The 21,649-nt window shown below is 40.5% G+C and overlaps 2 protein-coding genes and 1 long non-coding RNA gene across 4 annotated transcripts; 1 reads left to right on the top strand and 2 right to left on the bottom strand.

Moving 5' to 3' along the window:
* Positions 1 to 205: 205 nt before the first annotated feature.
* Positions 206 to 2,168, bottom strand: LOC133393250 (uncharacterized). The gene is made up of 3 exons (XR_009766055.1): positions 1,205 to 2,168; positions 884 to 1,120; positions 206 to 817 (listed from the first exon to the last, which is right to left on the bottom strand). It is a non-coding gene; the product is annotated as an uncharacterized LOC133393250 (long non-coding RNA).
* Positions 2,169 to 2,555: 387 nt separating this feature from the next.
* On the top strand, positions 2,556 to 4,108 carry LOC1272563 (tubulin polyglutamylase complex subunit 2). The gene is made up of 3 exons (XM_311469.3): positions 2,556 to 2,764; positions 2,826 to 2,993; positions 3,059 to 4,108. The coding sequence occupies exons 1-3, from the start codon at positions 2,569 to 2,571 to the stop codon at positions 3,646 to 3,648; spliced, it is 954 nt and encodes a 317-aa protein (XP_311469.3). The 5' UTR covers positions 2,556 to 2,568; the 3' UTR covers positions 3,649 to 4,108.
* On the bottom strand, positions 3,648 to 16,333 carry LOC1272564 (anoctamin-4). 2 transcript variants are annotated; one of them, XM_061658403.1, is made up of 13 exons: positions 13,768 to 16,330; positions 10,751 to 11,274; positions 9,893 to 10,292; positions 7,651 to 7,956; positions 6,634 to 7,587; positions 6,371 to 6,535; positions 5,991 to 6,304; positions 5,743 to 5,882; positions 5,451 to 5,656; positions 5,227 to 5,332; positions 4,796 to 5,164; positions 4,687 to 4,713; positions 3,648 to 4,599 (listed from the first exon to the last, which is right to left on the bottom strand). In XM_061658403.1, the coding sequence occupies exons 1-12, from the start codon at positions 14,362 to 14,364 to the stop codon at positions 4,688 to 4,690; spliced, it is 4,107 nt and encodes a 1,368-aa protein (XP_061514387.1). In that variant the 5' UTR covers positions 14,365 to 16,330; the 3' UTR covers positions 3,648 to 4,599; position 4,687. The 2 variants fall into 2 exon arrangements, with proteins under 2 accessions (XP_061514387.1, XP_061514386.1); XM_061658402.1 differs by lacking the exon at positions 4,687 to 4,713 and having other exon boundaries at positions 13,768 to 16,333.
* Positions 16,334 to 21,649: the final 5,316 nt, after the last annotated feature.

Raw genomic sequence — 21,649 nt, 5'->3', positions numbered from 1 at the left:
AAATAAGAAAAAATGAACATTTTTCAAGATTATGCATGATACTCCACTCTATGTATGAAAGTAATATGTGATATTTCATTGTCATTTTCCGAGCAATGTCATCGGATAAAAATTACCTACCTTGCCTCAAGTTCATTTCAAGTTTGTCAAATGTTTCATTTTCCACAAATGACAAGTTAAAGGACATTTTTGTAAAATGTTACTGTTTATTGTATATTTCAATTTAAATTGCCAGCACGATTTTCGTCTTTAAACAAGACGCAGAAGAGTATCAAGTTGACATGCAAAAAGTGTGTCAACCGTTCTCCAGTTTGTTGGCTGCCTCCTTTCACACCTATCTTTGCCACCCACTTAGTCCAACCACCAAGTTCAGTTCGCATCCCACCATTAGTATTAACATATCAAATACTCTGAACATGTTAAAACTAGTGGTCGGACAAGGGATTCATTTTCCGGAGTCGAGTGCATGCCAATCGGAATCGATCTCAACCAGTGGGTACAGCAGGTGCGCATGTGTCCGGAGTTCTCATTACATGATTTCTCTACGCACTTTTTTTGTCAAACGAATTGGACTTTCCAGTCTGCTAGATCATGTTGTATCGAAAACATGATTAACCATTGTAGGATGGAATCGGATATTTTGACGGATATTTCCAGTAATTGAAAAGCGGACGCATGCGTTGTCAAAAGGTTGCTTGAATGCCACATGACGTACGACGCTGTGCGCAGAATCACACAGCAAGCTCGAGTGCTGAATTTGGTAGAGCAGCAACACTTGAATATCGCGAACAGATGAGCTCAACCGTAAGCAGTCCATCTAAAAGGAAGATGAGATAAACATGTAACCAAAAGTATGCACATATTTGTATACCTTTGTGGATACCTTCATTTCACGGAACACAGAGTGCAGCCCTTACAAAACATATCGGAAGCTACCTGTGGTTCTCCGCTTATCGGTGTCTTTCTTGCTTTCCGTCGATGTGAATGCCGGTAAATGACGACGTGGGAAACCGATGTTTGCAGTCATTGCGATTCTCCTGGCACACCAAAAACTCTCTTAGGTGGGGCCACAGCGCCGGATTTGTTCCGCCATGACGATACCGGTGGAAGGTTGGTTGCACTATAACAAACAAACACATCCGGATAAGCGTACCATGTAACACTACCGAACTAATACAACATAAAAATGCAGATCATCTCATACAGCGTCCCTCTTGTCGCACAGCATCACATTTTGTTCATCTGCAAGGTGAAGAATAGCACCCGTTGTCAATCTGTTGTTTAAACGGCGTTGCGCAGCATTCCTACGTTCCTTACTCATTAATTTAAAAGCATTTGCACTAAACTGTAGCCAATTTCAGTGAAAAATATCAACATAATTGTGCATATCTAATTCACATAATCGCCGAGTTAGTTATCGTTTTTTCACGCTTCCTCATGAGCGAAAGAGACAGCACGACAAATCGAGCGACAATAATCACACCTACACAACGAAAAGCATATGGACAAAGGTTGACGAAGTGCTTAGAGCGAAGTGGGAGAGGGAGAGCACAAAAGCTCACCTCAAACAAGCACTGTAAACTAATACAGGGTTTCACACTTTATCTCAAGACCGCGGGACCCCTTCCCGAATTTGTCTTAGCCAAAGCCAAGATTGCGGTATGATGCTTGAAATCGTTGATGATACCTGAAAACGTTGATGATACCTGAATTCATCGGATGCAATGCTGAATCTGCGGCACATTTCTCGAAACACACTGGTCCGCGCCGAGGACATGCGGTCGAATATTTTTTTACACGGATAACCTTTGTGTACATCAGTCTATTAGAAACACTCAATTATCCTTTTCGTTTTTTTACCAAAAAAGACAATTTAATAAAATGAGTGAATGCATATTTGTTTAATTAAAATATTTACAAGTGTTAAGAAAGTAGTTTGAACTGTTTAAATAATCTTTTCTGGTAAAAACACGAAAAAATAATTCACTGTTTTCAGTACACTGATGTACACAAAGGTTATCCGTGTAAAAAAATATTCGACCGCATGTCCTCGGCGCGGACCAGTGTGTTTCGAGAAATGTGCCGCAGATTCAGCATTGCATCCGATGAATTCAGGTATCATCAACGTTTTCAAGCATCATACCGCAGTCTTGGCTTTGGCTTAGACAGATTCGGGAAGGGGTCCCGTGGTCTTGAGATAAAGTGTGAAACCCTGTAAAGGACAGCTAGAGAAAATGAGCGAGATGCAGCTATTTTCGAACGTCAAAAACTCTCGCCTTGCTCTGTGGGTCATTTTCGAAACAGATGAAGTTCGAAATGCAATTATCAAGAAAATAACTACTGTATTATTTGCACTCAAGTAACAAGTACGAGCAATTGCAAATGTTCAAAATTTCTATTTAAAATTCGTTAACAAAAGCAAAATAAAAATAAACAGGAAAATGCTGATCGCTCTAAAGTTCCGGAGGATTGTTTTATTAGAATCGTATGCAAAGACTTAATAATCACTTCAGACTACAGTGTTTGGAATGGAATATTCCGATTTCCAAATAAGGTGTGTGTATCAGTATGTATTCTGTGGTTTGGATGTCACGCACATTGCGATACCTTTTAAGTTCGTTGGTTACCTTAGCAACGTTCACATTTCCACTGTTTATTAGTGTCCTTAGGTCGATTTCTTTCATAATGGCCGGTCTTAAAATCGGAAATGATACGGAAGATATGTTTTACGAAAATCTTTCCTTGGGATTAGCAAAAGTGTTGAGTAAGTCACTGGTCATGGAAAAGAGGTTGCGTTCGTTATACCTCATTTATTTTCATTATAGATAATATTCCAAGAATAACCAACGTGACGCTCGAGAAACGGCTGCCATGCGAAAAGGCTCAAGTTACAGCATGGGAATCGAGGCACAATGTTTATCTTCCGGACGACATGAAGCGATTTTATCTTTCTACGGATGGATTCAATTTTTACTGGAGCTACCAATATTCGCGTGAGTCTTGAAGATTATTTATAATCCTTCAGAATTAATTTACCAATTCTTTTCTTTACTTCCAGCCAATGATGTAAGACGTGTTGGTCACATACACTTTCCACATTTAATACAGATAACTTTGGTAAGGGACAACATTGACACCATCCTAACCGTTAGTCCAAATACGACTCTCACAGTTCCACCCATCATCCGGCAATCGAATTACGTTGATCTTAGCTCGGGAAACCTCGATCACCTTAATCTGAATTCAAGAAGCAAAATTTTTGAGCTCAGCACGATTGCAAACCTGGCCAAGGTGTGTCTTGTGTACGAAACTCCGGAAAGTTCAAGCCCAAAAATATTTCTCCTCGAGACAAATTCGTTACGTTGGCAATTTCTTGCAGAATCGTTCACAGAGTACTTGCGAATGAGCATTGCTCATCTGGGGCTACCGTACTGGGAACTGTGCTTCTCCAGCTGTGGTTTGCCTGCTTGGACTGAGCAACTGTTTCTGCTACTAGCACCGCATCTTTTAGAGAAAAATGATAATCGAAGGCTTAAAAATATAGTTTGCATTAATGAGAATCCTCCATATAATGTACTAGATCCGGCCGTGTTTCGGACAAAGCTTCGCTGCTCGCGTCAGACACAGAAAATGCGTTTGAATAATTAGATACTTTGTATACGGGTATATTTTCACTACTATTTGCATTGCCACAACGCTGTAACTGTATTTCGAGTTTTATATATTTGTCTAAATCAATTTACAATTTTTACAAACAAGTTCACGCTGTCAGAATATGGATACCTGATGTAGTGAATGACGATGTGAAACCAATGCTTGACGATCGATTTTCGATGTTAATGAACCGTTCGATAGAGATCAAGATATGATTTCCGTAAGCAATGTGTTTTTTCAATACGTCCAAATATCATCCGGTTGTTGTACGCTTTTTATCTTACATGTTACATTATTCTCTTGCTTGCATTTAAAAAAAAGTAAAAAAAAAACTATTGTTACATATGAAAATTCGTTCAACTTTAATCATTGACTTTAAGTACGCATATAAGCATATAAGTAGAAATAAAGCACCTTCACGGATTTCAGTCTCGGATGGAGATGAATTTTTGAACACGTTTTTGCGCAGTGGTTCGATACATTTCGTCATAAGAATAATAAATAAAATGATACTGTTATCAAAATAAAAACCTATATGTTCAATTAAAGTAATTTTGTTTCATGGACGATGCCTATAAGCTTTTGCTTATAAAATCTATGAATTGTTGCACAAAAAATCGCCAAATTAATTCATTTGCTTTTAATGTTATCGTTTCGTACTACTACGTGATAAGATTTACGTATTGATTGATTTTGTGTAAATAGTGTTGATTTACGTGTAAGTAGTGTTGAAAACTTTTATCTTGCAACTAAAGTGCGTTTCTGATTATCATGTCATCCATTCGTCAATCTGCCTGAGTCAGACGAACAGGGGCAGCAGCTAATGCTAGGTAACTTCCCAAACAGTCGATTCTAATGAGTGCCTTGGCCGGTTGGGAACTTCAACATGAGCGTCAAGTCCATCGCTGAGTCTGCTTAGACGGCGTGCCCAGCTGCCCCGCATTCCTGTATGACAGATGGTATTGAATTATTTACCAGTTTTATCCAAACACAGTAAAAAGAAAGCAAAATCCAAGCAAAAATTTAAATTACATCAGTGGTAATGAGGATCACGAGAACCTATAACAAAATAATACAATGTCTAAAATATGCTGGTATACGAAAAAATGTTCACACATTCATGTTCATCACTTTCAATTACCTTGTCTGCTGTTATTACTTTGTTCGCGAAGTGTATGTAGAATTTCTTCATAATCGGTTTCACGAGATTTCTTCAATCCGTGCTGATATTTGGCTTCTTTCGCAAGGAGTTGTTCACGTTGGATTTGTGTCTTTACTTCGATTGGTATATCCGGTATGATGAATTGCATAATACCAGTAAGAACGAATACAATATGCTCAAATATAACAACGAACGCCAAACGCGCTGCAAACACGTGCCAGTAGTGTGGACTAAGCCCGTACTGCTCGTCAGCATCTGGCCCATTACGATACCCTCTATATTGGCAAGTGTCGGGGTCCGACTCCGTCTTAGTTCCCCATTCCTCTTTGTAGTCGGAGGTATTGAATGCTGCCCAAAGAAATCAGACCTGTAGCTTTTATTTGTGATACTTTTTTGTATTTGTTACTTACTTGAAAGCGAGTGCTCAATATATCCATGCAACGAAAATTGTGGTGAGTACACGTACTTATAGACCATTCGTGGGATAAAGTCACTAGTGTAAGCAATAACAAATGCCTGTTATAGAAATAAACATTAAACGAAATAATAACTAAAATATTTGCTATTCTCCTAAGCTTTTGGGGAGAATGAAGAATTTATTCTCCCATATTTGGGTTTCAAATGCAATACTTACATTTGACACAACAGCTGTATACGTTATTATTTTCAATATACCATACCAAGCCCCAATGTCTTCGACGCGCTCTGCGAGTGGGCGCCGGGATTGTGTTACCATTTTGTATGCGTCTAGCCTAATTTCAGCAATATTGTTAAGTAGTGCAAATAAGGGCGCCAATGGAAAAGCAGCTACGAAAAGTGTAACAAATCCGTATTGAACGACTGAAAAGAAAACACACAAAAAAGCATGAAAAACGAAGAATACAGTTTCGTTTGAAGGCTTTAAACGCAAGCTCTGCGGTACGCACTCATTTCCAAATACTCGTCAAACAAAGCTAATTTTCCTGGATCTTGCAAATGATAGTCCTGTTCCCATGCCATGTGCAAATGGGTTTCATCCTTTGTAAGCTGTTTGTGCTTTCGCCGACGCCACCAATTGTAAAAGGCACTAACGGATGGTAAAGGAGTAGAGAGGCTAACTTATCAGAACACTGTTGGAAGGCACGTACTAGTAAATGTGAACTCCATTTGTATGAAGTCCATGAAGTATACTTACGGGAAAAAATATTCCATAAAGTTGTTCCAGCACTGTTTGCCGACCATAATGATAGCTAGCTGAATACAAAGCTCACTGAGACATCCAGCTGGATCACAAATATCGCCCTTTAGCCGAAGAAATTCACTTTTTCTGGCCACATCATCGCCGGGATAGTCATAGAAGCGCCCCTTGAAGAATGCTATATAGATCAATGAACTGTAGAAGTTCATGAACTCAAACACGAATATTTTCACCGTATAGGAGTCTTCGTATTCTGTTTGAGTGCGCGGATTTTCCATATTGGTTAGATACAGGGCTAATTTATGGTATATCTGTTCAGTTTGAAGATCATAAGAGTAAGTGATCTTTGCTGGATAGTAGAAATATGATGCACTTACACGTGTGAGCAACATGATGATGATAAGATTGATTAACGCCGCAGTCATGGTAGTAAACAGTTTGGCATGCGTTCGAAAAAATGATCCCCCTCCGCTGTAGATGACCGAAACGAGCGATATTCTGTAAATGATGGTTCCAAGAACAGCTCCAAGAACTACCGAAATCTGCGACAATGTGCAAAAAGATTTATGAAATACAAATAGAAATTCAATCACTCCATACCATCTCAAAGGGTCTTCACACGGTCACACATGATACATACCATGAACAAAACAGCACTAGATGTAGCTACAAAGCGGACTGCTCGGGTCCACGTCGGCATGTAAGGTTCTTTTTCTCGGGTGACCGGATTTATGCGGAACGTCTTGACGGTAGTTTCAAACTCTGGTCGCATATCTTCCTCATTTTCAATATTCTGAAGATCCCACTCCCACACCAACACTGATTGCTTTCGCTTCCACAACTCCAGAAAAGTGGTTGCCCAAAACGACATGAAGATCGCAAAGAACACGGTGGACGGATTGTCAAAGAGATAGGTGAGCTGTGCGAAAAAGCAAGACTCATGAAGCTGCTGATAGCTGCATGCTCGATCGCACAACGGGCATAACATGGTTTTTCCCGGTCCGTTTTCGTCGCATATCTCTTTTGTTGGAATGTTATCACTAGAGTCCATCGTGGCAAGACCGTACAGAAAACAGAACAGCCCAACTATGGCCGGTGCGTATAGCATTTTGGTGTAGAAACCGAGCCAGCTGAAATAGAGGGCAATTTTGTCGCCGAAATATTTTCGCACAAGGCAAAGGGGCTGTTTCTTGTACCACTTGATCGGTCTTGCCCATTCGAGGTAAAGAAGCCGTCGATCGAATAGCGCACCGGACGAATGGTCTTTATCATAGCGACCCTCGTGCAAAGGGAAACAGGCGAGGTAGGTACCATCGTTCAGCAGCCGACGAATGCCAACATTATTTACTTTCTCCGTTTCGTCAAACCTTGTTCTCATCAGAATTTGCATAACTATCAGACTGCGCTGAGCGCTGGTATAGGATGTGCAACGATCCTTCACGATGAACTGTTCCTCCGGGTTTCCGTTGGCCGTTGCAGAGTAAAAGGAAGGCTCCTTCTCGATACGTTCGTGGTTGTACTCGGTCATAGACATGAACCTGTTCCAGTAGTTTAGAATTTTATTTTGTTGGCGGCGAAGTGCAGTTTCCTCTTCCTGTGGTATAAAAACAAAATCATTCAGCCCAATTTCGTGATTCCCATCTCAGCTCATACTGACCTTTACGCTGATTGTAATAAATCTTTTTACAGGTAGCTTTAAATTCATCACCTCTGCATAACGGGATTCCGTACGCCAGGGTATGTGAATTTTGACAAAGTATGTTTTGCCATCGAAGGCTTGTGCTTTGTCCTCCACCTCGAATTCCAACCCCTCGCGGATGAGATTTTCCTGAAACAGTTTGCGCTGGTGTCGTTTCAGAGCTTCCAGCTCGGTCATAACACCTTGATCATCTTCCTCGTAGCACAGTATCATGTCAATCTTTCGCCGTCCATCACGGAACATAAGAGACTCGGGATCCAGTCCCTGCAAAAACAATAATCAGAATTGCGATATTGTTCCTAGTTTTCTAAAATTGATATTCATATCATTATTGATTCTGAAAGTACAGGCGCTCCTCGAGATACACTATTAATGGGGACCGAAAAAGGTCGAATCTGCGTATAAGTACTGCGTATCTAAGGAGACTACCTTCATTCTGATATTAATCTTGGCGAGGAGTTTTCGAGATCATACTAAACGAAATAAATGCACCATAATATTCATTTGCAATAGTTATGGGACTACCCTTTTAATTGAGAATTATTAAATTCAAAATGTTATAACAATATGTTTTATACCATGAAGGCAGCACTTTTGATAAATTTGTGTTTTTAAGACATAAAACATTTATTTTAAACACATAATAAGCATTAATGGAATGAATATACGTGTCATCGTTGAAAAAAATGCATCAATATAATACTTCTTTAGAGAAAAAATATGGCATATTCTACATGATTTACATGATTTAAGTTTTCACAAATTCTCCATTATCGAATGAAATGGTTTTATCTCTTTTCATTATAACAACCAACTGTACTGTAGAGTTTCAGAGCTGTACATCATACTGACTGCTTTATAAGTGCTATGCTTTTATCGAAGACCTAACCCTTAGTAATCCAACAGATGTTTGTAACGACATTTCAAATATTTTGATTCATTTTATGACATTTCATATAAAGAAGCTTTCCAAAAAATCGAGAGAATCATCGGTGTGCTGTCGGAGTTCTGCCTCATTGTTTTATTTTTTAGTTTTTAGTGACCGTAGCTGGAGCTTAGTTATAATGTAGCTTATGACGCCACATAAAGAATTTTCATAAATATGGTTTGATTTGTTGCAGAATTTGTTGCTCTTGTTTTTTTTAATACATCGGAAGTTGTCATCATAGACGAATTTGAAATGCTAATTGTTCCAAACTTTTCTGTTAATACTTTACTTATCTGTCACTGTAAGTTTGCTTTTTCATTGAGATTTTTTTGTTTGGCAGCTAAAATTGATACTTCTCATTACACTTCCAACTAAAGTTGCTGATTAAATGTTTTGCATAACGGTTTCACGGGATATGTTTATCACGATGAATTTAGAATTTCACCTTTAGTATAATCAAAAATGATATTGATTTCTCTTCTTTTTGAATCAAAATTCTGTTCTGATGGATACTAATTGAAACTTCCATAACCTTTCATCCAGTCCTATATACTTAAGTAATATAATAATTGATATACTAAAGTAATAAAAAATAAGTTAAGAAAAAATCAATCAGTAAGGGATTTTTGAACTTATTGCAAAGCATAAAACATTCTTCTTCTTCTATTTTACGAAAAAAGCTCGTATGCTCCTATGCTGTTCAAACAGTTATTTTAAAAAGCAAATTCAGAGGGTTATTCTTTCTGAGATAGACTTCGACTATCTAGAGTCATATCTCTTCACAAAATACATGGAGGGGCTATTTTTATTTCGTCATTTAAATTTGAAAGTTTCACAAGTTCTCGCGAGTCGTATCTAAAACAGACTAGATCTAGACTACAGTTGAGATATAGCTGGACCTTGATTTTGACTATTATCGTAAGGAAATAAAGCATTTTCTAATGTATTTCTAAGTTCAAAAAAATATTTCTTCTTTTTTTGTTTGTAGGATATTAGTTTTTTTTCTATTTTTATCACTTCTACAGTATTGCGTAAGGTAAAAAACCAATCCAAGTCGTAGCCAAGACTGAGAACAACCCGGTGTGCACTTTTCGTGCGGAACGCAATGCTCGGATACTAATAATAGAATTCCACCTTTCCGCATCCTATGGTTGGGTGAGGGATATTTCTATTGCTTAAAGGGCAGCAGTTATGATAAATTTCAAGTAATCATTTGCGACACACATATGACGTCTGATCACGAGCGATTGTTAGAGCTCACGATAAAATTACCTCTTTATCCTGCTGACTGGAGCGGCGCGTATCTTGTGACTGGTCGGAAGCCTTGCGTAACTTGAGCAGATTTCGTAGGCTTCCTTTTCCAAGGGAACTATTTTTATCCACGCTCGTTCCACCGAAACCTTGGCCACCTTGAGTGGTTCCACCAGTCGGTTGATCGCTTAAGGAGCTGTGCGTTCCCGTTCCTATTCCACCCACTGAGGTTGGATCACGGTCACTGGTCAGCCCGAGCAGCTTGGAGGACGATCGTCGTCGCTCGTTGATGATGCTCGTTGTGCTGGAGTTAAAACTTTTATTGAATTCTGATACAATGTCTGGCGTATCCATCGGGGTACCAGGTATGTTTTCACTGGCATTTATTTTTGGACCAAATAGATTGCTGTAAAGATCGGGACTGAATATGTAATGCAACAGTGTTAATACGACAACACATCAATAACATTGCCAATTAGTCGTGTTATTTATTTTATTATCACAGACAAGCCAACAAAGTATAAAAACAAGAAAAGCAACAGATCATACAGAGAGCAAATTACAAATAAAAAAAAACACATGAAACATCAATTAGCAAAGAAAAACTCCTGGTCATGGTCCCCCAATATCCAACGGTTGATTATTCGACTTTATGATGATTGAAATCTGACGTTATTCATACCATTTATATCAGCATGATTATCAAACATTGGTTTTGAGATCATCATTAGTTCTTGTGTGTTAGATCGAGCGTAGCGTCCATTATGATTGTTTAACTTGTATGTGCTTGCCTATAGCTTTCTTGGAAAAACTGGCCACTGAACACATTGAGTGCACTTTTGGAACATTCAATTGAAAATCAACAAACCGTGGAATTACCTACGACTGTGCTCCTCTGTACCATATGGTGGAGCGACCTCCTCACGGGACAGTCGATCCTCGGTCTGGAGCCACTTCTCGACCGGTGTTTTAAGCAAGGGGCTTTCCATAATGTCTTCCAAGGGAGGTAATTTATCAATGAAGGTTTTATCTTTCGGACTGGCAGACGATACACCTCCGTTGACCATTCCCCCATACCCGTTGATGGTGGCAGGGTCAGCTTCTACTACAACTTCAAGCGACTTCGGTGGAATTGTCGAGCTCGGCGAGGCTGTACTGTCCTGAGAGGAAGACGGTTCAAGACCGCTTCCCAAGTCTTGGGCAGTCATGCGATGCATGAAATATTTTGTCTTTCCGTGATTGGTCAGATCAGGACCTACACCGGTTCCAGTACCAACCGCTGCCATTTCACTCCCTTCGCGTTTGTGTTGAAGTCCTGTGGTAATGGAGCCCTGGTGGTTATTAATAGATCTTAAATTGTCCGTGCTATGTCGCATGGATGCATGATGATGTTGGGACATCTGCTGCGGGAAGGGAAAATAATGGAAATGGCACAGAGTAAGTACGGCTCACACGTGAAATTATTGGTGCATATTCGATTGAAATCGGGTCAGCGCATTGCCCGTTTCCTAGCGTAGCTCCGGAAAGTTCTCAAGTAAGAAGGTGGAATTTTATCGTTACGTTTCAGTGAGATCGATTTTGTGGCAATCGAATGTTGACGGACTCGGCCAACAAAGCAATCGAAAATCAATAGCCATGCTAGGAATTAAATGAAAAACGGTTTACAATACTTTGTACTCATATTACCTTCGAACAAAGAAATGCGACTCTGATTACAGTAATTTTGTGCTGGGAATTTAAAGTAATTAACAAATAATAATTCTAAGATATTTTACTTTAAAGATGTATTCATTGAAAGTGGTTGTATAGTATTGAATTTTGTTTGGACGCGCCACATTGCACTACATAAAAAATTGAAAAAAAAAATCTTAATCAGTATAGTTTAGTATACAAAGGATCATTAACAATTCGTAACAGATTGTCACGAATCTTATACACGACAACATTAAATCGATGTACACGACTATAAATTTTTAAATTTTCTCCACGTTGCATATCCTTATTGGTCCTGAATTGGCAGAGATTTGAAAATGTAATAATAGTAATACATAAGAATAGAGGGCAATTGGTCGGTACCATTTCCAAATAAAATGTACTTTAAATTATTATTTTACAGCAATAACCTCGTTCCTTCTGAATACAAAAAAAAAACAAACACATTACTTATAGTCTCTCTATCATTGGACTCTTATTTACGCGTATGATATAACATAATAATTTATTATTGGGAAATCAGACCTTAATATCAATCGATTCTGTAATTGGTAGGTCCTTTGGTACAGTCGCATGGCTTAATAACATGCCCAACGTGAGTTCAAAACTCATATGGACCCGACATTCCGTTGCAAGGGACTGACTGACTGCGTGGTTAACTAATAAGTCCAAAAAGCTTGTAGAGGCCACCATGAACGCGTTACGCCACGTTGTTACGCCACGAAGAAGAATTACACAAGTACCTGCATTTTGTTAAACATGTTTTTTACCATTCCTCGTTCATATTCAAATGTCACGGAAGTTTGTGACGTTTATTATAGAGTAATTCAAACGTTAATCACAATACTTATCAATGTAATTGTAGTATATATAGTTAAGGAACGCAGTATTCTATGTTTAGGTTGAAATTTTGAGAAAAAACGGAGCTTAAACTGGGAATGAAAAACAATGTAAACTATAATATTTTGTGTCATTAAATGTAGCAAATACTTGCGGAATATTATCATCGTTACTATTATCATTAAAATGTTCATGTTCATCATCATGTTCATGTTGCAAGTTCATCATCAAGATCAGCATAAGAGCAAAGGCGTCATGCTCTGCATGCTACTTATTTGGCGAAGTTGATTGGCGGTTACTTTCTCTACCAAAAACCAAATTAAACTTCTACATTCCATAGCGTTCTATAACGGCACAAAACAATCTCAAAACAGGCACAAACAATCATACAAAACAATCAGTTTCACGGCAAATATTTTCGCAAATATTTCGCTTCACGGCGTGAAATTGTCTCAATATGTCTGGTTACACGGAATGCCTTTATTCGTTTACCCATAAGACGATGGTCAATACAACACATCATGTGTAACACATGGTAGTTTGGTCCACACGGGGTATGAACCTATGACGTTCATGTTGTTAAGTCATACGAGTTAACGAATGGTCCAAAATGGTCCAATCAAACAAGAATCCATCGTACAGTCTCGGACATCATTTGGCGCTTGGGATCCGTTAGTATGCATGTAACTATGTACCTGAACGCGGTATCTGTTGCCTTTGAACCATGTGTCTCGCCACCAAAACTGAGTTTCTACAGTTTTTGTTTAGTAAAAATGTAAAATACTGTTTGTAACGTGGTTTTACATTACTAACAAATCTAAATAACTACTTATTATTTCGATTATCGAGCAATAATCATTGCGTTTTTCATATATTTTCTGATTGTTTGAAATGTGTATAGGCATTTTCACGTTTCGAGATTCGCCATAAAAAAGCACCATTAAAAGCTGTTCCTTTTTCTGCTCAATACAGTTTGGCATTTTTTTATCTATGTTCTAGAAAAAATATTTTTAAACTATTGTATGTCCTATGCAATTTGTATATAAAGTATAAACGTGACTTCAGTGGATTAAACTCCTAATGCTTGTGTTCATGACTCAATTAAAAAATACTCATTAACATTGTTGAATACCAAAACCGAAATATACTGTTTTGTGCAATACCTTGGTTAATAAAACTGAATAATATCTTGGTTAATAAAAGTACAGTAATGGTGAATGTACACTGCATGCAATGCGAGACTGGGTTATATGCCCATTCGGGGTATAAATAAGTAAGAACCGTTGGTATAAAAAGTTAAAAAAAAAGCTCTATATTCTTTATGCTTCAAGAATGTTTCTTACCCTAATATTGTGGCAGCTATCGCTAAGCGTAGCATTTTTGGCGTATCTTACAACGGATAATCGTTCGAAGGCCGGGGCGCACGAGTCCTGGCTGTATCGCCGATAGCGAGTGTTTCCCACAGGACTAGAATGTACGGTACGTGGGCCTCTCGTTTGCTGTTCCGCTACGGTGGTTTCACGGGACGGGTGTTCCTTTTTCTGCTCAACACAGTTTGGCATTAACACTTCAAAGCTATCACTATTATCAACAGTTACAGCAAAATGATTAAAACCGTCGGTGGCCTCTTCATTGTTTGTAGTAGCCATATGATTAGTTGTCTGACAGTGGTATAAAGGAAGCGATCCTCTTCGCGTGGAATCTAAGACTGAGTTACGCACGTGCAAAGGTAAACCATTTTGTGTATCGTAGCTCGTTTGATTATCGGTACATCTGCAGGTTTGTTGTTTGTCTATATTTGATTCTATAGCTACATGACAACTGGAACAACTAAAATGTTGTCTTATGTATGACGTTTCGTTACATTCGACTGTAGTTTTCTTAAAGTTGTAACTTAAAGCACGGGAATTCCTACAGCTGTGTGATCTTAGTTCGTGCATCGCAGAAACAGCAGTCCCAAGAAATTGTTGTTTTTCACTTCTTTTACTGTTCTAGCTGCATGCGATTGATTGCGTGCAGCTATGATGACACTCGTTTCCACTGTACGAAATGATTAACAGAAAACTGATCAGGAAAAACGGCTTATCACACTGGCGATACACTGCACATACAACTTGCTTTTACTTTTCTTTCCTATCACATCTATTTGCCCTCGTTATTCACGCATCGGGGCGGAGCAAATGCATTTACTTCATAAAACATTTACCATGTATCGATCGATGAACGGTAATCTGCAATTTCTTTTGTTAGTGCACGTCATGATGTTTTGCTTGATTTTTATGATTTTTTTTCGAATCCCACGCATAGAAAAATTGCATTGACTTGACTTTTAGTCTGTTCGTTCATTAGGTTGAAACTAATATTTAGCTTATTTAAATAACATTCAAATCAACTAAAACATTCGTAAATACACATTCTTCTTCACAGTTGCAATACACAATTGGCACATTTTATAGTACATAAATATAGTGGCGGTATGTTGTGGATTTCATTAACACTTGCGATTCTGAAGCCAATGATAAGCCCCTTTCGATGATCCAGAATGCATTTGGAACATTTCATGAACAATGCCGTTCGTCTAGCTTGACCACCGTCATCCAACTGAGGATACTCTTGTTCGTTGTAGTTCCATAAATGTGTTGGGTTGCATGTCGGCACGGAAACATTACTCTGTGTCGTAATGGATCTCCCTCGTTCTCCAACAACTTTCTCCGGAACCGTTCCAGTCGCTGATTTAGAATCAATATTGCCATATCGGCCAACCGCGCTCGCTAGCCGTAACTGACGACACGTGCTTTCGTCACCGGGAAAAATCGAAAAAGGCCACATTCACCGGATCGGTAGAAAGTAGCTTGCTCCTAAGGATGGTTAGTCCTGTAATAGTGACACCAATACGGAAAGGGCTACGCATACCAATGGAACGAACTGATGGTGTGTAGAATTGTCAACACGCGATTGCTACGCATCTTTTAACTGTGTACCACAATGTTTTGTTTTGATGGGTTCCACTGTGCCGTGTATGCCTTCGTGAACGGACCCCATGTTTTCATGATGATAACACGCATCATCAATGTTGTCCGTTACAGGCACAGCAGGTGGTCCTAAAGAAAGGTCCTGAGCAGCAACGTTATCGATTTTGTTCGATCGTGAATAAATAATGTATGTGATTTTCTTTTCTAGTAGGACTCGCAGGTTTATCCTTACGATTGATGGCCGAATGTGGTTCATATAACTCATGAAACAATTTTGTTCTTGTTGAATAAAGAATATTTTTTCATAGTTTCAACCACCACTTGACACGTTTATTTCGACACCTTTAGATATCACCAACGCTTTAACAGTGTAATCAAACTGATTTCATTCTTCAAAAGATTTATGTTCCTTGTTACTGGTAATTAATTACACATGTCAAAGTTTTATTAAAAACTGATAGCTTTTCACAAATATTAGAGAACACTTCTGTCGTTAGCGCATGTCAAAGTAAATAACTATTTAACCCTTGCTAATTAATGAACCTATTTCAAACATATTCTCTAGGACACGAAACACATCCAACCTGTCGGCTTGTGGGCTGCGTACTGAGTGTTGAAACTAATGATGAATTGCAGCGACCTACCCATCGACGACGGCAAAGGACACGTGTTAACGGTAGTGGAAATATGTGTGTAACCACAAATAATAAGAACAGATTAAAAATAAATTATAACAGGGATAGTGTAAAATTACTGAGTTGCACACACTTGGTGTTCGAGTGGAAGTAAACAGCAAACATATAAAATTTGGAAATAACATTGACAAAACGACGAAATCATTAGTAAGGGCGTACAGTCGACTCAACAGCGTAAGGTTTATAGCTGGTCAATAATATTCTATTGAAACAATGTGAATGTTGTTAAAATGTATGGCAGGTAGTAGTGATGGGCAAAACAGACAATTTCGAAGCCGGCTCCGGAGCCGGCTCCGCACCCACGGCTCCGGAGCCGGCTCCGCTCCGACGGCTCCGGAGCCGGCTCTGCTCCGACGGCTCCGGAGCCGGCTCCGCTCCGACGGCTCCGGAGCCGGCTCCGCACCAACGGCTCCGCTCCAACGGCTCCGGAGCCGGTTTTAACACAAAGGACCAAAATAACTTTTTCAATGAAGTTTAAATCGAGAAAATCCGTAAATAGCAGAGTAGGTCATGTTTAAAAGAATTTATCAAAAAAAACATCGATGACTTTTGAATATTGTTAAGAAAGGCGAGACCAACGAATGCTACACAACGTCATGCATGTCAATACTGCAATTACATCGTGTATTGGTTTCCACACGTGCGAGAAGATATATTCGTTTTTTTATTACGCTATCATACAATGATGTCTCTATTGAACCGTTAGTTCCGAGCCGTTGGTCTGGAGCCGTTAATTCGTGGGCCGGTGGGCCTGAAGCTGGCTCCGCAGCCGTTGGAACGGAGCCGTGAGTGCAGAGCCGTTAGTCCGGAGCCGGCTACGGAGCCGTTAGTCCGAAGCCGGCTACGGAGCCGTTGGTGCGGAGCCGGCTCCGGAGCCTTTGGTGCGGAGCCGGCTCCGGAGCCGTTGGTGCGGAGCCGTTGGTGCGGAGCCGGCTCCGGAGCCGTCGGAGCGGAGCCGGCTCCGGAGCCGTCGGAGCGGAGCTGGCTCCGGAGCCGTTAGTCCGGAGCCGGCTCCGGAGCCGTTGATGCTCTCCGAAACGCCCATCACTAGCAGGTAGTGATGGGTCAAGTAGCACCGTGCTACCACGCACGTACAGCACAGTGAAGTGTGCGAGCACAAATGCACACTCAATAAAATGGTGGTAGCACTTTTGTGTCACCGCTAGTGATGAGTCAAGTACCTCTTTTCACTGTGTGGTGCTGTGGTACCACGCACAGTCTTCTGTGCTGTGTGTGCGTAGTACCACACTTAATGTGTGGTCGCACAGTAGCTGTGTTCCCGCACAATTTTTGCACAATTACTGTGTTATCGCACAGTTAGTGTGCTTTGCACACTTTTTGTACTCCGCACAGCTACCACACAGTTTGCACAGTTTGTATGCTCCGCACAGTTTCTGTGCTCCGCACAGTTATTGTGCGCACACAGTTACACCGCGCTCTCGCATCAATCGAAACAGAAATCATACGGACGACACACGAGGCGTAAACTTTGACGTAAACTGGATTTAGGCCATACAACTGTATAATCTTTTGACGGGAAGTTTATGCTCTCCCATACAATTCAAGCGTGAACTTTTTGAGTTTACGCTTCGTGTGCCGTTGGTATAACCCGCAAATCAGAGTCGATCAAACGTGAGGACCCGTCAGTCATCTCGAACAAACAAGACAAACATCGTCTCGAACCGATCAAATTCACAACAAATGTGGTGTCTTGTTCGATTGGTGTCAGAGCGCGGTGTAATTGTGCGCGCACAATAACTGTGCGGAGCACAGAAACTGTGCGGAGCACACAATAACTGTGCGGAGCACACAAACTGTGCGGAGTTGGAGAGTAAAATTATCATGAAAAATGAAGTATAGAAACTGTGCGGAGCACAAAAATCGTGCGGAACACAAAAAATGTGCGAAATGTGGCACCACAATTTTATAAAATGTGCAATTGTGCTCGCACATTTTACTGTGCTGTGTGTGCGTGGTGGCACAGTGCTACTTGACTCATCACTAGTCACCGCACAATTTTGTGCTATAGCACAATTTTGTGTCATAGCACAATTTTGAGTTAAAGCGAGATTTTGTGTGCGTACAATTCTGTGCTCTTCACAATTTTGTGTACGCACAGGATTGTGTTGTAGCACAATTTTGTCTGCGCTCAATTTTGTCCTATTGTACAATTGTGTGTGTGCACTGTTATTTTTTAATTTAAATTAACATAATAACGGCATCCGTCATATTTTCAATACATCATGTATCGACAGATATTGTTCTCAGGACCTTTGTTTCCTGTAAGTTTTGATAAGGCTAATGGCCTTATAATCTGCTGAATGTAATAGCAACAAGTTTAGGTGTGGTGTCGGGTTCTATGGATGTTTGGTGTGTGGGTTCATCTCATACTATTACTGGTTGTGGGGTTATGTTCTGTTGCTGTCGGTTATGGTTGTGATAGTCCGGTGATGTTGTTTGGTTGGTTGAAATGGGTGGTTTGGTTTGTATATTTGTATATTTATTAAATGATCGACGGACCTCATAAGCCCACTCGATATATGTAGGAGTACAATACGAATATAACATATATTTTTTACATAGTCACACGCTTTTACACAACAATCACAAGGATGCTAAACATTCTGACGAGATGCTCGAAGCAAATTAATGCGACTCAACACATTTGATATCGTCATGCCAGGCTCATACGCATCAGCTGCCGCATTCAGAGCAAGACATATGCGCAAGAACGGGTCTCGGGTGGCGAAGGCGGTACTGGTCTCCGGGATGGCCAGCATCGCCCGAGGGCGGAGGGTACTTGCAGGCACGTATAGCTGTATCGACGAGAGCAAAGCCGGACAATCGATGCTACCGTTGAGAAGCCCAACGATGAATGCCAGTCTTGCCCAGTCGTCGAGTTGGGGTAAGCCAAGCAAAAAACGCATTGTCGTGTTGTCATTGTCATTATTGCTGCCCCACGAACGGAGCGCGAAACGGGTAGCCCTACGCTGGATGGACTCCAAACGCGCGCAACCTCCCGAGCAGAGGAGGGCCACCACACAACGCTGCCATACTCCAGCACTGACCGAATAAGAGTACAATAAAGAGTTTTGGTGCAGATTGGGTTAACGACCAAACCTAGCAAATGACTTCATCTTTTCACAACGTGATCAAGGTGTTGCTCAAACGTGAGTTTCGCGTCGACGAGAACACCCAAGTCCTTGACACAATCGACTCTCGGCAAAGTTTGCCCGTTTAGCGTGTAGTCGAAATGCTCTGGAGAGCGTGAACGGATGATGTTGATGGTAACACACTTATCAACTCAAATGGTTAAGGAGTTTCGCGTGCACCAGTTATAAAAGTCATCCAGTGAAGCCTGGAGTATCCGATGGTCATCTTGTCCCTGGATTTGACGAAAGATTTTGGTGTCATCCGCGTAGAGCAGGTTATTATCCCCAGGAAGGATTGTGGAAACATCATTTATGTGAAGGACAAATAGCAAGGGTCCCAGATTGCTGCCTTGAGGGATGCCAGATCTTTCGCAACGGCATTTTCGCAACGGCCCTTAACGATGTAATGCCGCGATACTTAGAAGCCTCATTCTTGCAGCCTTTCTTATGGATTGGTGTTAACCATGAGACCTTTCAAGAGACAGGGAAGGTGCATGAACGTAGCGATTCCGCGAAGATTTTTGCTAGTAACGAAGCAAACGATGCAGTGCACTTTTTAAGGATCACTGTCGGGATGCCATAAGGGCCAGCGGTGTAGGACATCTTTAGGCGGTCTATGACGCGGGTGACTGACGAGGTATTAATGACCGGTAGCATGGGATGAAGTGCATTGGCAGGTTTGCTAGTAAGTGCAGCATGAAGGACCTTGGGGTGCATGTTGTCAGGAACAAAAGTGTCCTCAAAACGTAGCAGCTCAAACCTGGGAAGCCGGAAGATTTGCTCTTATTGTTTGCGTAGCTCCAGAAGCGTTGAGAATGCACGCGCAGCTTTTTTAATATTACGCAGGTACCTGTGGTGGCTGTTATAATGTCGATAAAATGCTTGGACGCTGTTGTAGTAAACCCGAAAAGCAGGACTCCTTTGATCACGCGAGTTACGATATGCAGCACGTTTCGCTATTTTCAGTGTACGTAGTGTGCGGTAACAGCAGTCCCGACTTCGATACGGTTTTTTGATGGGGACGCATTCATTCAGTGCCATTCGCATAAACTGAGAGAAATCATCGAAGATTCGTCAAATAGTGAGATCAGGCTCTCGAGCTTGGGCAAATCAACACAAGCAAAATCGAGCAGCCTCTCCACAACATTAGATGGAATGCGTCAAATCAGTAGGGTGGGTAACAAAGTGGACGTATCTTCTTCTTCTTCTATGGCTCAACAACCGTTGTCGGTCAAGGCCTGCCTGTACCCACTTGTGGGCTTGGCTTTCAGTGACTAATTGGTTCCCCCCCATAGCAGGATAGTCAGTCCTACGTATGGCGGCACGGTCTATTTGGGGATTGAACCCATAATGGGCATGTTGTTAAGTCGTACGAGTTGACGACTGTACTATATAGACCGGCTGTGGACGTATACTGGACACAAAAGCCGTAATCTCTCGTGAAATGGTTGATAAACCACATGTATGGTAGATCGTTAGCCACCAGAATATCGCGAATAACCAGGCTGTTTTCAGATTCTTTCGATTTCTTTGAGCAAGGAAGGTCTAGCAGTATCGAGCTCTATCACAGGACAATAAGAGATGGTCTATATCGTGGATCCCATCCCGCAGATGCATACTTTAGTTGGAGTGAGGTCTATTCGTTGTAGATGCGCCCCCAACGAAAAGTGATTCGACATAAGTTGGGACATCATTCGTATAAAGGTCCGTATGACTGATAGTCCTTCAAACTCAGCCTCAAGGTCTCAGAGACACCTCCCGAGTTATGGAAAATAGGAGCTCGTCCTGTTCTACACATGATTTGTCATGTACTGTTATACTATAGAGCAAAATAATTGGGCTACGTCCAATGAATATGCTTAGCGAAAAGAATGTACTGCGCACAGTTATGTTGTAACGGGTTTTTTTCTGCTGTTGTTTAGAAGTAGTTTATTTGAAATGAAATTAAAATTAAAATTATTACTTTAAACACTTATTTCATTTCGGCTAAATGAAATACGAAATAGGGTTGGGACAATAGAGATTAGTAATGGGTAAAATAAAGCCGGCTCCGAATCACCGGCTTCGCATTAGAGGTTGACATTTCAGTTCTTTTAAGTGAACATGAGTGAACCGAATCGTTAATTGCTGTGAACGTGATTTCGGTTCTTTCGTTCTTTTGTAAACAGCAATACCTGTAAAGTCCGTGAACGAGTACACTATTCGAAAATCGGTAGCACTACAGATTAATTCGTTTGTCTGATCATATGAAAAGCAAGCCAATATTAACACTTTGTCATTTAACCCTCTAAAGCAAATCACACAAATAGTTTAAAATAGACCATTGTTTTGTCTCAAAAAGTGTGTATGTTGGATGGTTTTGCTGTTCATTTTTGCAAATGATCATGAATGTTTGCACTTATTTTC

Source organism: Anopheles gambiae, chromosome 3 (genome assembly GCF_943734735.2).
Source record: "Anopheles gambiae chromosome 3, idAnoGambNW_F1_1, whole genome shotgun sequence".
Taxonomy (NCBI): Eukaryota; Metazoa; Arthropoda; class Insecta; order Diptera; family Culicidae; genus Anopheles; species Anopheles gambiae.
The sequence above is the reverse complement of the archived record's forward strand: the minus strand, read 5'-3'. Positions and strand labels throughout refer to the sequence as shown.

Bases quoted from the DNA above. Each gene is read 5' to 3' on its own strand.
- LOC1272563 (XM_311469.3), top strand. From the start codon at position 2,569: ATGTATTCTGTGGTTTGGATGTCACGCACATTGCGATACCTTTTAAGT. The intron at 2,765-2,825 runs GTAAGTCACTGG...TTTTCATTATAG, and splicing joins GGGATTAGCAAAAGTGTTGA to ATAATATTCCAAGAATAACC. The intron at 2,994-3,058 runs GTGAGTCTTGAA...CTTTACTTCCAG, and splicing joins CTGGAGCTACCAATATTCGC to CCAATGATGTAAGACGTGTT.
- LOC1272564 (XM_061658402.1), bottom strand. From the start codon at position 14,364: ATGCACGAACTAAGATCACACAGCTGTAGGAATTCCCGTGCTTTAAGT. The intron at 10,293-10,750 runs GTAATTCCACGG...TTACATATTCAG, and splicing joins ACAGAGGAGCACAGTCGTAG to TCCCGATCTTTACAGCAATC. The intron at 7,588-7,650 runs GTCAGTATGAGC...TTTATACCACAG, and splicing joins TTATTACAATCAGCGTAAAG to GAAGAGGAAACTGCACTTCG.